This window comes from Delphinus delphis, chromosome 10 (genome assembly GCF_949987515.2).
Source record: "Delphinus delphis chromosome 10, mDelDel1.2, whole genome shotgun sequence".
Classification (NCBI taxonomy): domain Eukaryota; kingdom Metazoa; phylum Chordata; class Mammalia; order Artiodactyla; family Delphinidae; genus Delphinus; species Delphinus delphis.
Genome location: NC_082692.2, coordinates 58,521,703 through 58,538,194, shown reverse-complemented (window position 1 = coordinate 58,538,194; position 16,492 = coordinate 58,521,703). Strand labels below are relative to the sequence as shown.

The 16,492-nt window shown below is 41.1% G+C and overlaps 1 protein-coding gene across 8 annotated transcripts in view; it reads left to right on the top strand.

The window, feature by feature from the left end:
- NKTR (natural killer cell triggering receptor) overlaps nucleotides 1–15,881 on the top strand; it is a 49,061-nt gene extending 33,180 nt beyond the window's left edge. For 2 of the 8 annotated variants that reach the window (XM_060022264.1, XM_060022266.1), the window contains 8 exons: nucleotides 2,424–2,511; nucleotides 2,994–3,139; nucleotides 4,532–7,423; nucleotides 9,807–9,902; nucleotides 10,649–10,705; nucleotides 10,989–11,021; nucleotides 11,195–11,299; nucleotides 12,807–15,881. In XM_060022264.1, the coding sequence (XP_059878247.1) occupies nucleotides 2,424–2,511; nucleotides 2,994–3,139; nucleotides 4,532–7,423; nucleotides 9,807–9,902; nucleotides 10,649–10,705; nucleotides 10,989–11,021; nucleotides 11,195–11,299; nucleotides 12,807–12,894 (3,505 nt within the window). In that variant the 3' untranslated portion in view covers nucleotides 12,895–15,881. The remainder of the gene's footprint in view (nucleotides 1–2,423; nucleotides 2,512–2,993; nucleotides 3,140–4,531; nucleotides 7,424–9,806; nucleotides 9,903–10,648; nucleotides 10,706–10,988; nucleotides 11,022–11,194; nucleotides 11,300–12,806) is intronic. The other 6 variants (XM_060022258.1, XM_060022259.1, XM_060022263.1 and 3 more) reach the window with 5 other exon arrangements.
- Nucleotides 15,882–16,492: the final 611 nt, after the last annotated feature.

The window sequence follows — 16,492 nt, the reverse complement described above, 5'->3', positions numbered from 1 at the left end:
CAAGAGAAGTTGAAGTATATCACTGGGCTTGAACTGTTATTCTTCAAGTGGAAGAATAATCAAGTGGAAAGTGAACTATTCTATTGTGTCCACTTCACAGATTTGCATTACCTGCCTGTCAGCATTTGAGTTTGAGAACCCTGCTCTGGGGGGAAGCCCTTACTATATGCAAAGCACTGAACTAACAGTTTTTCATACATTATCTCTTTAATTCGTATAAATAAGTTGAAGTGTTATCTCTGTTTTACAAGTGTGAAAGCTGAAGCTCAAAGAGCTAAATAACTGGCCCAAGATGATAAAAATTCTGATTTTTGATGCTGAGATTCAAACTTTGCATGGCCATTATATTTTAGATAAGGGTGCAAAGTCCATTCCATGGAGAAAGAATAGTCTCTTCAATAAATGGTGCTGAGACACCTGGATTTCCACATGCAAAAGAATGAGGTTGGACCCTACCTCACATCATATGCAAACATTAACTCAAAATGGGTCAATGACCTAAATATAAGAACTAAAACCATAAAACTCTTACAAGGAAACATAGGGGTAAACCTTCATGACCTTAGGTTCAGCAGTGGATTCTTATATTTGACACCAAAAGCATGAGCAATAGCAACAAAAAGACAACTCATTTTAAAAATGGGCAAAGCACTTGAATAGACACTTCTCCAAAGAAGATGTACAAATGGGGAACAAACATGTGAAAAGATATTTAATATCATTAGTCGTTAGGAAAATGCAAATCAGACCCACAGTGAGATACCGTGTCTCACCTACTAGGACGGCTGTAATTTAAAACAAAACCCCAAAAAACTAGTGTCGGTGAGGATGTGGAGAAAATTGGAATCCTCATACATTGCTAGGAGGAGTCTAAAATGATGCAGCTGCTGTGGAAAACAGTTTGGTGGTTCCTCAAAAAGTTAAATATGGATTTACCATGTAACTCAGCATGTCTACTCCTAGGTACCTATCCAAAAGTATTGAAAATAGATTCAAACAGATACATGTACTCCAGGGTTCATTGCAGCATTATTCACAGTAGCAAAAACATGGAGACAACTCACGCGTCCACCAACAGATGAATGGATAAACAAAATGTGGAGTATATATATATACAGTGGAATGTTATTCAGCTAAATTAGAGGTTACCAGAGGCTAAGGGAATGAGGGAAATGGAGAGGTATTGCTTAATAGGTAGAGTTTCAGGATGAAGTGATGAAGAAGTTTTGGAAAGATAGTAGTGATGGTTGCACAACGTTTTGAGTATAATTAATGCCACTGAATTGTACATTTAAAAATGGTTAAAATGGCCAATTTTATGTTATGTATTTTTACCCAATAAATAAGTATGTTTAAAATGTTTATTAATATAACGCCTGACACATAGTAAGTCCTCAATAAAAGCTAGCCATTATGTTAATCATAACAGGTACAAAACAAACTCAAGTATGAAAAGACTTCTCAGGCATGGAGGACTGTAGCTGCTATAATCACCCATAAGATAAAGTAGCAGATTCAGAGCATTGAAGGAGGGGCAGCTTATAGTAAAGTGGGGTAGACAAACAGACTATTAAAAATATAAAATAAATGTGGTCCAGTGGGTAGGACTCTGTGCTCCCAGTGCAGGGGGCCCGGGTTCAATTCCTGGTCAGGGAGCTAGATCCCACATGCATGCCGCAACTGGGAGCCCGCATGCGGCAAGTAAAGAGCCCGCATGCCACAACTAAAAGATCCCCCATGCCGCAAGTAAAGATCCGCGTGCCACAACTGAGACCCAGCACAGCCGAGATAAATAAAATAAATAAATAAATATTTAAAAATATATATATATAAAATAAAATTTAAAACTGTTAAAAACACTTGAGCATTAGAGTCAACAATACCTCGGGATTCCCTAAGAACATTACTGTTTTGACAAGAGACATCTAAAAAAGGATTTTTTTGAAAGTAGTTCTGTACTTTAAAAGATTGATACTAGTATCGTGTATTTCTACTCAGTTGGGTTACTTTTTTTTTTTTTTTTTTTTTTTTTTTGCGGTACGCGGGCCTCTCACTGCTATGGCCTCTCCCGTTGCGGAGTACAGGCTCCGGACGCGCAGGCCCAGCGGCCATGGCTCATGGGCCCAGCCACTCCGCGGCATGTGGGATCCTCCCGGACCGGGGCACAAACCCACGTCGCCCGCATTGGCAGGCGGACTCTCAACCACTGCGCCACCAGGGAACCCCCGGTTACTTTTTTTTTTTTTAGTTTTTGTATTTAAAGGATTTGCTTAGAAAATTGGGTTATGTGGAGTGCCTCATTCTACAAAAGTGTTGAATCTAAATGAAGTGTTTTTGTATGATAGGAACATAAATTCTGCATTTAAACACTGAGAAAACTGCCTAGCATTTGCTTTTTATAAATTTTCAATCTTCTTTTCCAGGAAGATTCCTGATATTACACCCACCGTAAATGATCAGAAACCATCTGTATCAAAGTCTGGACGGAAGATTAAAGGAAGGGGCACAATTGTATGTGTGTTAAAACTGGACTTTTTTCAAATTACTTATCTTAAGCGGTAAAATGTTTTTACCTCTAGGCAAAATCCTAGCTTTAATCTTAGGTATAGTCCAAAATCTGTCCAAGGAGCTAGTTGTATTCTGTATAGTTATGGGAAGGCACTGCTGTTAGATTAGTGTTTACTGCTGTGTTTGAATATGAAATGAATGTGAAATAATCAGTATGCTGAGAAATGTTAGTATATTGAATAATCTAGGCTAATGAATATAACCATTAGGACTTCAAAGAGGAAATTGTTGTGTGTGATTACAGGTGAATCTCCAGCTTTCCCATTTTTTTTAGTTTGACACAACTTCATACCATCTTCTTGGTACTTAGTCGTTATTGCCTTTGAATGGCGTCAGAGATTGGGTCTTATACCTACCTCTGTCCTATAGCAGATTACAATTAAGAGATATTTTGAAGGTAGTTATTCCTAACTTTGTTTTTAAAGCGCTATCACACACCTCCAAGATCAAGATCCTGTTCCGAATCAGATGATGATGATAGCAGTGAAACTCCTCCTCACTGGAAAGAAGAAATGCAGAGATTAAGAGCATATAGACCACCTAGTGGAGAAAAGTGGAGTAAAGGAGATAAGTAAGTATAAGTACAATCCTGTGTCCTCTATATTTTAAGTCTTAAGGGGATAGAGACATATTTCTGGACTTTTCACTAAATATTTACCTTTAAAATTAGACTATGACCAAAGAGAATATATTTGGGAATGCTTGGTGAAATGGGAGGAGGGCTGCTTGACTTTGGGTGCTTTTAAATCAAAATTCTGTTTTCCCTCACAAGACTATAACCCTCCTGAATTTCTTAAAGATTTCTTGTTCAATTTTAGAAATAATCAGGACTTAAAAAAAATTATATAGCAGATTCTTTCCTAGCCTGTTCTCATAGTCACTAATGAATAAATGGGTAGATAGGGAAATCTGTACCCAGTGTGTGTGTTAACTTCTGACCCCAGGGACTTTTGTTTCTTCAGAAGTGTATCCATGTCCTGTCTTCATTGACACTCCACAGTGCAGTATCTATTTTAGAAATGGGGCTGGCCCCAGAATAGCTAGTGCAAAATATACCAATGGGACCCTGTGTAATTGTTCATGGTAGAATTCTGTTTTTCTCTATGGGCATCCAGCAGAATGGTTCGAAGTTAGAAGAGGGAGGAAAAGGTGTGCGTCTGCTGTGTGGAAGTGGTGTAGACACAGTGGCACTGAGAACTCTGAGTTTTGAGCCCTGATATTGCCACTGAGATATTGTAAAGTCTGCATCTATTTAATGTACTTTTCCCCTAATTTCTGTACTAAGTAGTTTAACTAAAACCGTAGGGGAAAGTTGTTGATTACCTGTATGAGGCTGAGATAAAAACAGTAGTCATGTTTTTAAGGAATTCCCTGGTGGTCCAGTGGTTAGGACTCGGGAGTTTTCCCTGCTGGTGCTCGGGTTCGATCCCTGGTCAGGGAACTAAGATCCCACAAGCCGTGCAGCCAAAAAAGAAAAAGAGGCTTCGCCTAAAGTTCAGGCAGTTATCCTGTATCTGCAGAGAATTAACAGAATTGTTTGGGAACTTGATTTGATTCTCCCTCAGAAATTATTCCTGGAGGCAGAGTGTTATTGAGTGGATGATAGCCAGGAACTCAGTAGGGCAGCAGTGCTTTTGTGATTGCTGTAGTTGCTTTGCTTTTCAAAACTATTTTCCTATCGAAGTTGAAAAATTCTTGGCTTGGCTCTGAAAAAAATCCTTTTGTAAGTCTGATAGTAGTGATCTGATAGTAATGATCTCTTTGAAATTACAAGGTTGGGACCAGGCCTATCAGCTGTTGGTTTATCCTTCCTATGTGTGCTTAAAGTGTTGACAGAGTCAGTACTTGGTTGTTAACTAAGCTTTTGCTGATGCATTTGTATTGACAACAAATGTGTTTTAATTTTAAAGCATAGAAAACATGCTTGTAAATAATTGCATGCATATTATGTCCTTTTCTATAGGTTAAGTGACCCCTGTTCAAGCCGATGGGATGAAAGAAGCTTGTCCCAGAGATCCCGATCGTGGTCCTATAATGGATATTATTCAGATCTAAGCACAGCAAGACACTCTGATGGTCACCATAAAAAACGCAGAAAAGAGAAAAAGGTTAAGCATAAAAAGAAAGCTAAAAAGCAGAAACATTGCAGAAGGCACAAACAGACTAAGAAGAGAAGGATTATTGTACCATCTGACATAGAATCCTTAAAATCTTCCACCCGAAGAGTGAAATCCTCATGTGATAGAGAAAGGAGATCTCGTTCTTCCTCGTTGTCATCTCATCACTCATCCAAGAGGGACTGGTCTAAATCTGATAAGGATGACCACAGCTCTTCAACCCATTCCAGCAGAGACTCATACAGATCAAAATCTCACTCACAGTCTTATTCTAGAGGAAGCTCAAGATCAAGGACTCCGTCAAAATCCTCATCACATTCTCGAAGTAGATCAAAGTCCAGATCTAGTTCTAAGTCAGGGCACCAAAGAACAGCATCAAAATCACCAAGAGGAACAGCCTCTCAGTTAAGTGAAAATAAACCTGTTAAAACAGAACCTTTAAGAGCAACAGTGACACAAAATGAAAATGTTTTAGTACAACCAGTGGTGGCGGAAAATATTCCTGTAATACCACTGAGTGACAGCCCCCCTCCTTCAAGGTGGAAGCCTGGACAGAAGCCCTGGAAGCCCTCTTATGAACGAATCCAGGAAATGAAAGCTAAAACAACCCATTTGCTGCCCATCCAAAGCACTTATGGTTTAGCAAATGTTAAAGAGACTGGTAGTTCATCATCCTACCATAAAAGAGAAAAAAATTCAGAAAGTGATCGGAGCGCTTATTCAAAATACAGTGATAGAAGTTCAGAAAGTTCACCGAGGTCAAGGAGTAGATCTTCTCGGAGTAGATCTTATTCCAGGTCATACACAAGATCTCGAAGTTTAGCTAGTTCACATTCAAGGTCTAGGTCTCCCTCATCTAGATCTCATTCACGAAATAAATACAGTGACCACTCACGGTGTAGTAGATCATTTTCATACTCTTCTGTTAGCAGTGATGATGGAAGACGAGCCAAGAGAAAATTTAGATCCAACGGGAAAAAAAATAACACCTCCAATAAAAGGCACAGCAGCAGCTCTGAAAAGACACTTCGTAATAAATATGTCAGAGGCAGAGACAAGTCTTCATGTCATAGAAAGTACAGTGAAAGCAGGTCATCTTTAGATTATTCTTCAGACAGTGAACAGTCAAGTGTTCGGGTTACACAGTCAGCCCAGGAAAAAGAGAAGCAAGTCCAAATGGACATGAATAATAAACAGGAGAAAAACAGAGGTGAAGAGAAATCTAAGCCTGAACGGGAATGCCCTCATTCAAAAAAAAGAACTTTGAAAGAAAGTCCTTCTGATCACTTTAGAAGTGGCAGTAAGCCCAAAAGGAAGAATTATGCTGGGAGTAAATGGGACTCTGAGTCAAATTCTGAACAAGATGTAACTAAAAACAGTAAAAATAATTCCCGGCCATCTTCTGATAAGGAGGAAGGTGAAGCCACTTCAGATTCTGAGTCAGAGTTGGGTGAAATTCACATCAAAGCCAAACCAGCAACTAAGTCTTCAGCAGGTACTTTACTGCCTGATGGTAATAGTGCCTGGAAATCAAGCAAACAGCGGTCATCAACCTCTGATTCTGAGGGGTTCTATTCCAATTCAGAAAACAGTAGAGGAAAACCCCACAAGCATAAACACAGCTCTAAGGAGCATCTTAAAAGGGAACATACCAAAAAAGCAAAAGAGAAATTGAAAGGGAAAAAAGAGAAAAAACACAAGGCTCCAAAACGAAAACAAGCGTTTCACTGGCAGCCTCCACTAGAATTTGGTGAAGAGGAGGAGGAGGAGATTAACGAAAAGCAAGTTACTCAGGAAGCAAAAGAGAAAAAACAACTTTCTGAAAACAGGGAAGCCGTAAAAGAAAATATTCCCCAAACTGAGAAGCCCTGTGAAGATGGCAGTCTTTCAGGTAAACATAATCCAATAACGGTTTCATCAGATACTGATCAGCCTACTAAAGATGATAGTAAACTCAGTGTGTCTCCCGCAGCTTTAAACGCTGAGGAAAACGTGGTCAGTTCTCCCCCGAACATTCAGCATATTGAAGAGAGCATCCCAAGCGGAGTGGAGGATCTGCTTCAAACAGATGACAACATGGAGATTTGCACTCCTGATAGGAGTTCCCCAGCAAAGGCCGAGGGGGCTTCCCCTCTAGGAAATTCAAGGCTTGACACCCCGGATATAAGCATTGTTCTAAAGCAGGATATGCCAACAGAGCATCCTGAGGCAGAGTTGGGAAAACAGGAAAGCAGCATGTCAGAAAGCAAAATGGTGGGTGAGGTGGGAAAGCAGGACAGCAGCTCCGCCAGCTTGGCCACTGCTGTAGAAAGCACTGTGAAGAGAGAGGTGGCTGAGAAAAGCCAGACCAGCCTCATGGATAATAAATGGAAGCCCCTGCAAGGTGTGGGGAACCTGGCAGCACCGTCTGCTACTACATCAAGTGCTGTGGAAGTTAAGGCACTGACTACTGTGCCTGAAATGAAACCACAAGGCTTGAGAATAGAAATTAAAAGCAAAAATAAAGTTCGGCCTGGGTCTCTCTTTGATGAAGTAAGAAAGACAGCACGCTTAAACCGGAGGCCAAGAAATCAGGAGAGTTCGAGTGATGAGCAGACGCCTAGTCGGGATGGTGATAGCCAGTCCAGGAGTCCAAGCAGATCTCGAAGTAAATCTGAGACCAAGTCAAGGCACAGAACAAGGTCTGTCTCCTACAGTCACTCAAGGAGTCGATCGAGAAGTTCCACATCATCTTATCGGTGAGCATTACTCTCTTTTCCTTTTTTTCTCCCAAGGAGAGTCTGTTATTGTTTTGCTTGGAAGAACATCAGAGTTAGGGACAAGATCACTGTTTCCCAATATCTGGGAGGGAATAAGGAGAAAGCTTGTGCTGTGTGACTCACAGAGCAGACTGAAGACACAGGGCGCAGAGATTTCAGGGGAAGAGATTTGGGCTCAGGGTAAAAAAACTATTGCTGTCAATTAAAGCTCCATGGCAACTGCAGTGAGTTGCCGTGATAAGTGGCAAGTTCTCCATTTTTAAAGGAGTGAGGCAGCTCTCTCTACTGTTAGTGATGCCTTAGAAGGGAATCTTGCATTTACAGAATATGTAGGATTTCGAGATCAGTAATCTAACCCTCCATTTTATACAAGTGGAGGGTGAGGGCCAGAGAGGCAAAGTTACCTGCCAAGGACTTGCATCTAGTTGATCTTTATTCAAGGGGCAGGAAATGGTAAAAATGATCATCTTAAGATTGATTGGTTGATTTTTGGTTCAAGTTACGTCTAACTATTGTCATCAGCATAGACTGGCTAATGCAGAGAATGAGCATTTTTAAAACTAAAAAAATTGGTGATGGTGGTATGAAGTTAACAAGTAATTTGTATTCTTTTCTTTTCCTTGTAAATGTTTCATGGTTTTGCCTCACTGCCTCTGACTCATATCCTTTATTACGTTGTGCTTGATTTTCATCACTTGAACTTAAAATGCAGTAAGAATCTTTAACTTTTTTTCTTCCTAGTTTTCTATCAGTCATTTTCTTCCCTTACCCAGATTTCTTTAAAAATAGGAGCCGACATTTACCATCTACAATAAGCATCTCCCATTTACTCTTCAGTTGCTTGCAGTTTGTATTCTGTGCCTTCCCTCCCCCATCTCACTCAGCTGACTAAGATTTTCAGGTACTTCCGCATGGCCAGTGCCAGGGCATGTTTTCAGTCCCTTCAGTCCTTCTAGAAGCCCTCTGCTAGCTCTCCTCATTCCCTCTCAGACCATTCCATGCTTGAGTTGTTGGCGTCTCTACCTCCTCCTGCTCTGACTCCCAACAAGGCCCAGAGAGCTGGTGAATCCTGGCCTTTTGTCTCCGGGTTCATATTCTAGATGAAGGTGCCTGTTGAGCTACTCCAGCCTCCTGTCCGCTCGGTGTGTACTTACCGTTCACACTCAGACAGCTCTGAGCTGTTGGTGACGCTGGCCATTCTCATCTACCTTCCTGCCCCTGCCTTTGGAGTGGGTGGTGTCTCATTTCATACATGAAGACAGTGAGGCATGGAAACGCTAAGAAATTTGCTCTTAAGTTGGGCAGCTCACAGGTAGTAGACTGAGATAGCTAAACTTTGCCCTCCCTGTTTCGGTTACTTACGTGGGCCTGACTTCCCTTCTGGCCTGCAAACTCAGTGAAGTCAGGGGCTGTTTGCTACTCATCTTTCATTCACCTAACAGAGTCGCTCTATAATTGTTCGTTGAGTAAATGACTAGGATCTTATGAGAACAGAATGTGTCTTTGCCAATAAACTGCATCTGTCTTCCAAAACATAAGTACATACTGAATAAAACCTATGAAGATATTACCTGAGTAGCACATACACAGGGGTATTGTTCAGTTCCTGAATGGCAAGCATAAACTAGGGGAAGCAGGGTGGGGCAAAGTTGCATTAAGTTTCTTGTTTGTTTTATTAAATATTAAATAGGTATAAATTTTTTTAATGATTAAGGTATAAAAAATAATTTTAAATGGTATCTAGCTTTAAAAATAGAGCTTTGATATACCTAATGTAGTCCTACCCGATGCTACCCTACTTTCTCTCTTCTCTCCTAGAGTTAAATGTTATTCTAAACTTCTATTATAATTTTGTTGTTTCTCTTTGTACTTTACTATAAATGTTTCTATCTATATATAATGTTGCTTTTGCTTGTTTTCAAACAAAATCCTTTTTTATATGTATAGATATTCTACGTTTGCCTTTTTCACTCAACATTATGTTCCCAAGAGTTACCTCTGTTGATACATGGCAGCTGTAGTTCATTTTCCTACTTTAGAATACTTCAGTATATATCTGTGTTAATTTTTTTTTAACCCATTCTACTGTTAATGGAGATTTGGATTGTTTCCTCTTCTGGTATTACAGGTAGGGCTCCTATGAACATACCTGTATCAGCCTTTTCTGTTTTCTCTTTATTTTATTCTGTTCAGTTTAAACCCTCATTAGCCGTCTCTGTGATACCCGCTGTGAGGAGTTCGTGAGAGACCTTTCCAGAGACCTTTCCTCTTGTTGGGTTTTCCCCCTCCTGCCCTACTTGTAATTAGTTTTAACAGCATAATGAGTTAATATGATTTATATATTTTCCACTCTTACTTGTAGATCAAGAAGCTACTCCAGAAGTCGGAGCAGAGGGTGGTACAGCAGAGGCCGCACAAGAAGCCGGAGCAGTTCCTACCGCAGTTACAAAAGCCATAGGTGAGCTTGTGAATCCTGTCCTACTGTGGGGTCTCCATCTGTCTTCTTTTGAAGGCCTGCCCTGCACAGGCAGAGTGGGGTAGCTGTTGAACAGGGTCTTGTCATTGCTGACTATCAGACAGGCCTACTTACTCACCTAGTTCTTTCTTTCAAAGAGCTATTGGATTCTTACTGGCTGATCTCAAGATGGGATCTTATCAGAGTGAGGAAAGAGAAGCAGTAGAAATATTTAAAAGAGGCCCTGACTACCACCTGAACCCCCAGTACATCCTCGTTAACCTAAGTTTCCATCTGCAGTCATCTCTTGACTCGGGTTAGATATTGGGAGAGGAGGACTATTACAAGAGGACAAAGGAAGAAGTGTGTGTGTGGTGGGTGACCCCAAGTTTCTGGTTTTCCCAGCTTCTTCCAGCCCCTTTTTGCCTCTCAGGTATTTACCACTGCTGCAGCTTCATTTTACTTTCAAGTGTTCCACCTGTGTCTTCCCCCTTCCCCACCCAGTTCCTCCCCAGCGACTTTCTTGATGTGCACCTCATAGAAGAATTGTGTAAAACTTCTAACGTTTCTTGCGAAATCCAACATGCTTTTTAAAAAAATTCCAATATACTTTTGATATGAAAATGAAATAAATATAGCTGCTGGATTTCATTGTGTGTTTTCTCCTTGATGGGCAAATAAATGTCTAGATTTTTGATGTAGCCTGTCCTGATCCACAAGTTGATAGCCCCTCATGTGATTCCTATTAGGACGTCCAGCAGGAGCAGATCCAGGAGCAGCTCGTACGATCCCCACAGTCGGTCCAGGTATGGACAGGGGTTGGGAAACCACCTGTGGGGGCAGAATTAAAAGGGCCTTGTTTTATAAAGCCCTTAATTCCCTTTTAAAAGGTGTTGTATGTTATTGAAAAACATATGTTTGTCTTTTTGAACAGTTTTTAATCTGTTGGCCCATTGTGCTCTAATGTCAAAAGTGATAATTGATGTCGAATTGTAATGGCAGGGATTTATTGACTATAATTGTCTAATAAGATCCATGAGATTCAATTGAACTAACTCAGTGTTAATTTTGTGATATTTTTCAATGCAGAAAAGAAACTATAACATTTTTCTGTTTAATACGGTAAGTCTGATTTGGGGCAGTTGTTAAATGTTTCCAGTACTTGTTCTGCAGATGTGTCTTCATACTGTCATATAGTGCCCATGTTCTAAGAGGACACTTAAGAAGCTAAAAAGAAATGGGAATATATGAGTATTTGAACGGGAAGATTTAGTGTTTGTTATTGCTGTTTAAAGCAGGTCCTACACCTACGATAGCTACTATAGCAGGAGTCGGAGTCGAAGTAGAAGCCAGAGGAGCGACAGTTATCACCGAGGCAGAAGCTACAATAGGCGGTCCAGGTGGGTCTGTTCTTTCAAGCACTGTAAGTTACTGTGGGCACTTAGGGTGTGGGGTGAGAGACTGCTGTAGAAGAGAAAGCACCATCTTCTGAGGACAGAAATACTTGTTTCTCTGCCTGAACTTCATCAACCCAAAGGCAGTTACTGAAAGTGGCCTTTGTATTAAGAGTTGCTGGGTAGTATTTACTGGTGGTTGTTAATGTTTGAATCTAAAATGGATTTTTAAATATTCACATATCCTTGGACAAACATTTCTTTTGGAAGGAATAAGGAGAGAAGGCAACTCAAACCATGGCCCATTCTTTAAATAGGGTTGCTTGCTAGAACTAACAGCCGATTTGTCAGTGTTTTGAATTTTAAAAAGGTAATATTTTAAAAACTGTAACATAATAAAATATAATACTTAGGATTGCAGTTTGTACGGTTAAAAATGTTTATATATTATATGTATTTATAGGTATGTTTTATGTAACATATGGCTCATACTGTGGGTTGCTTTTTGTAATGTCCCTTTCCTGGTGGCTTCTGGTCTTACCCTTCCCCCATACCTTACAACTACAGTCAGTCGTGCTTGTAGGGTATCAGTGTGATCTGGACACTCCCTTGTTTGAAACTCTTCAAGGATGCCCTACTGCCTTCAGGGGCAGGTCCATGCTCCTCAGCATTGCATGGAGGCCTCTCCGCCTACCAACTCCAGCTTGGGCTTTTCTGTCTTCCCTGCACTAACATCCTGGAACCTTTTTCTTTTTCTGCCTAGAGAGTCACATGCCCACTTCACCATGTCCCCTCCTGCCTCTTGAAATAGCCAATTCTCAACTACTCTGCAGGTCTCCACTGCAGCCCACTCACTGCCCCAGGGAAGCCCTTCCTGCTGCTCACTCTGAGATCTGTTGCCCTCTCGCCGCATGTGCTTTATTTATCTTGCCCCCTATTCTATACTATCCTTGAGCCCCAGGAAACTCTACATAGTCTACTCTGTGTGTGCCCTTTGCATCTAGTAAAGTGACTGGCTCTCTGTGAATATTTTTCGAAATAACTGAATGGTGACCATAACCAAGCCTTCTTGACTCACTCTCCCAGTGGTCCTGTCCCTGCCCCACCTCACCCTCACCCCTCATTGGCCTCCCATTTTGATTTGATTTTGATTTCCTTGCCTTTTAATGAAACTCTCTTTGTGGGCCTTTTTTCCCTTACTTCCTCAGTCTAATTAAATATTGATGTTCATTTTGGGTAACATGGAAAATTATTCTCACATATATGAGTGGATTTCAAGTAATTCCCCAAGAAGTTTCTTTATTTTATCTTAACCTGATACTACCACCATCTGTCATTGACATCTTTGAAAAGTCTGCAGTATTGCCACAGTCAGTACCCCACTCGCCAACCCACTATGCTGTGCCTCTTCAAGCCACTTGCTTTCAGGCCACTCATATCAAAAAAGAAGCTACAAGAGGAATTCAAAGGGCTGACAATTAAAAGGTATTTCTGTTTTTGTTTTGTTATACAGGAGTTGTAGATCTTATGGCTCTGACAGTGAAAGTGACCGAAGTTACTCTCATCATCGGAGTCCCAGTGAAAGCAGCAGATATAGTTGAAAGTGTCCCCTTTTTTTGATACAAATTGGATCTTATTTGTAAATATCTGGTAACTTAAAAGTTTAAGAAACTTAATGGCAGTCTGTTGTTCTGTTTCAATATTAGAGATGAAGTTGAAAAATAGACACTTATAATTGTTATTTGTTCATTTACATGTGCGTAGAATTTAAAATACAGATATGTCTCCTAAAAATATTTGTATGCCACATTTTACAGTAGCCAACTATGGAAATGAATTTCATTTTCTTGAATCAAGAAATCATGAAATTTAAATATAATTTGCAATATTATTTTAGCTAGATTATTTCTCTCCATCTCATGTATTTCTTAGAATACAGATTCTTTTTGCCCGTTTTTAAGGTTTTAGCATGTACGCTGCCAAGCATAGAACTGTGAAGGAGAACTGTGAAAGGTGACCAAATACTTGTATACCAATTACACAGAACCTTATACATGTGTGCTCTTAAAAACAAACTGCCCAGAACTGATACTGATGGTAGCCAGGAGTATAAGGCAGTGGCTCTGGGGTTCTTAATTCATTCCTTACTTCTTTGTTGTCTCAGAGGATCAGAAAAGTAGTCACCATACAGCCCAGTGTATTATTTCAGGCTGGCGGGTGAGGTTAAGAAGAGTAAATCAGCCTTAACTATAAATACCTGCACTGTCTCTAAAGCCCTAATGTTTTATGTGCTTTCTAATAAATACTATGAAGTTCGGTTTGTAAAAAGACAGTTCTATTCCAGTTCATGCTTTGGTGCTTGGTACCTTTTGGTGCATTATTCTTACATACTATACATTAGAATTCCGTCAGAGAGAGAAATGAATTTTTAAAAATTCATTGGCACCAAACATGGGTCCTTCTAAGCTCTATTCACTTTAAATATTTGGAGGGCCTCTCTCAAGCACAGGTGTGGGAGCAGGCAGGATTGGCATGGGGTTGTGTGGCCACTGGGGTCTGCTGCACAGAACTGATGCGTGTGTCCCTGGAGGAGTTGATTGGAGAGTGGACTTCAAAAGTAACACCAAGATCTCCCTGCCACCATCCTGGGCACATTTTGCAGGGCTTTACTTTTAAGTCTTTCAAGTAAGAGGCAGATGCAAGAGCAGTTGAACTGTTCTCAGCACCCGCCAGCATGTTTCCCTGTTTCAGTGGCCTGCACTGACTCAGTGAAGCCTTGTGTGAGATGGTAAACCTACGACAACAGACAGGGAATCGGGGTGTGCAGTACTGCATAGATTACACACTTTCACAGTCTTGGGTGGTTCCTGCAAAAATGATTTGACCTGTAAAAACTGGTGAGATTTTTTTTTTTTGCGGTACGCGGGCCTCTCACTGTTGTGGCCTCTCCCATTGTGGAGCACAGGCTCTGGACACGCAGGCAGGCTCAGCGGCCATGGCTCACGGGCCCAGCTGCTCCGCGGCATGTGGGATCTTCCCAGACCGGGGCACAAACCCGTGTCCCCTGCATCGGCAGGCGGACTCTCAACCACTGTGCCACCAGGGAAGCCCTGGTGAGATTTTTTTTAACCTTTAGTTTGAGTTTTTTCCCCAAGTGTACTTAATCACCTTAGTGCCAGTTTAATCCAGTTATGCAGAAGAAATTCATATTGGATGTTTGATGCAGAACTCTGTGCCATCCTACCCCAGGGCTTGCCTGGTGTACTTGGGAAGTGGGAAAGAGCCCTCAGTTGGAGGGATCTGACCACCCCTGATGGATGGAGGGGTGACCTTGGATATATTAAAACCATCACCCATAAAAGGTTCATAAACAGGGTTGTGGCCAGTTGTTTGCCAAGTTGATAGATGAGAATACATTAGAAAATAGGACCTAAGTCAAACAAACATACCTGATAGTGAATACAAAACAATGTGCGATCATATGAAGGGTTTTCAGAAGTTGCCTACAGAGGAGAATATTGCTTTAATAATATGCAGTGGAAAGAAACTGCATTTAGAACCCAAACAAAAACTGCCAAATCTAATTACGTTAAGAAGAGTTACCTTTGGGCAGTGTATTAGTTTTCTATTGCTGTGTAACAAATGACCCCAAACTTTGCAGCTTAAAGCAGCACTCATTTCTTAGCTTACAGTTCTGTAGCTCATGAGTCCAGCACAGTATGGCTGGATTCTCTGCTCAGGGTCTCACAAGGCTGAAATCAAGGGTCAGCAGGGCAGCATTCCTTTATGGAGGCTCTGGGGAAGAATCTGCTTCCAAGTTCATTCAGATTGTTAGCAGTATTCAGTTCCTTGCTGGCTGTCAGCCGGGGTCCTCTTTCTCGGCTCCTTAAGGCTGCTCGCATTCCTTCTTGTGTGCTTCCCTCCATCTTCAAACCAGCAATGGCCCATCGAGGGCTTCTTCTCATGCTTCAGGTCTCTCTGCCTTCCTCCTCTGTTTTAAGGTTTGTGTGATTAGATCAAGCCCACTGAGATAGTCTCCCTGTGTTAAGGTCAGCTGTGCCACAGAACATAATCACAGAAGTGGTATCGCATTTACAGGTTCCTGGGATTGGGGCATGAAATAGGAGGAGGGGCATTTTAGAATTCTGCCTCCCACAGGCAATAACTTCGCCTGTTGTGCTGTGGGTAGAATTTTACCCTGAAAAGGTGGGCCCTAGAAGCCTCGTTTGTTTTCTCCATGGAAAAGGACAGCCCTCAGCTGCAGCATTCAACTTGTGTGTTTACTGAATGGACTACAGAAATAGCTTTTCTTCATAAAGGGGATTGTTCTGTATTTTAAGTTACTTTTTAAATAAAATTGAATTATGTGTATTGTGCTTCTTAATAGACAAGGCATTATTGGACTGGTTTTGTAATGTCCTGTTTACTGCAAATGAAACATGATATAGCTGGTATTGTTCAAAAACTGTAGAAAATACTTTTGTACATATTGGTAATGTCTGATTTGTATACACTTCATTTAAATTTCCCTAAAACTGGAAAGGGGGGCCTTGTAGACATTAAAATATATACTTAGTCTAAGTTTGAGTCTGTGCATGTTTCATCCTTCTTTATTCATCCAGACTTCAAATAGTCTTTCTGAAATGGAAAAGGAGACACTGAGTCTCCTTGCTGACCCAGCCAGTGAAGAGACCTCATCTCATCCGTCTGTGGCTTGTTTTCGTCTTCTGGCCGAGTATTAGTGGTAGGTAGGGCACGAGGTGGAGCTAGAGAGAACGTCAGGCAGAAATGTTCACCTACGCAGAGAACCAGTGATGGTGCTTGGTCTTGCTTCCCCTGCCAACTCCACGTTTCTTCCAGGCTCTGTTGTCATCCAGCTGAGGTGACCTGCATATAACAGAGCCTTTGCTGAGGAGGGACTACGTCCCCCCATCTGTGAGATGCTGCCTAGGGACAGCATGTTTCCCTGCTACGCCACCTGCAGCCTCCACCTTCCCTCCCTAACAGTGGTTCACCAGGCAGGCACATAGCACTCTCTCCTGGAGAAAACATTCATGGTGATATTTTTAGCATCCACATGAGAATTTGCAGGATAAGTACAATTAACTTTATTCTCCTCAGAACTCAAAGGGATTTGTACTTTCTTAGTGAATACAACATAACCTCACACAGTAAGATTGGCAGAGGTTCAGTTTTCAA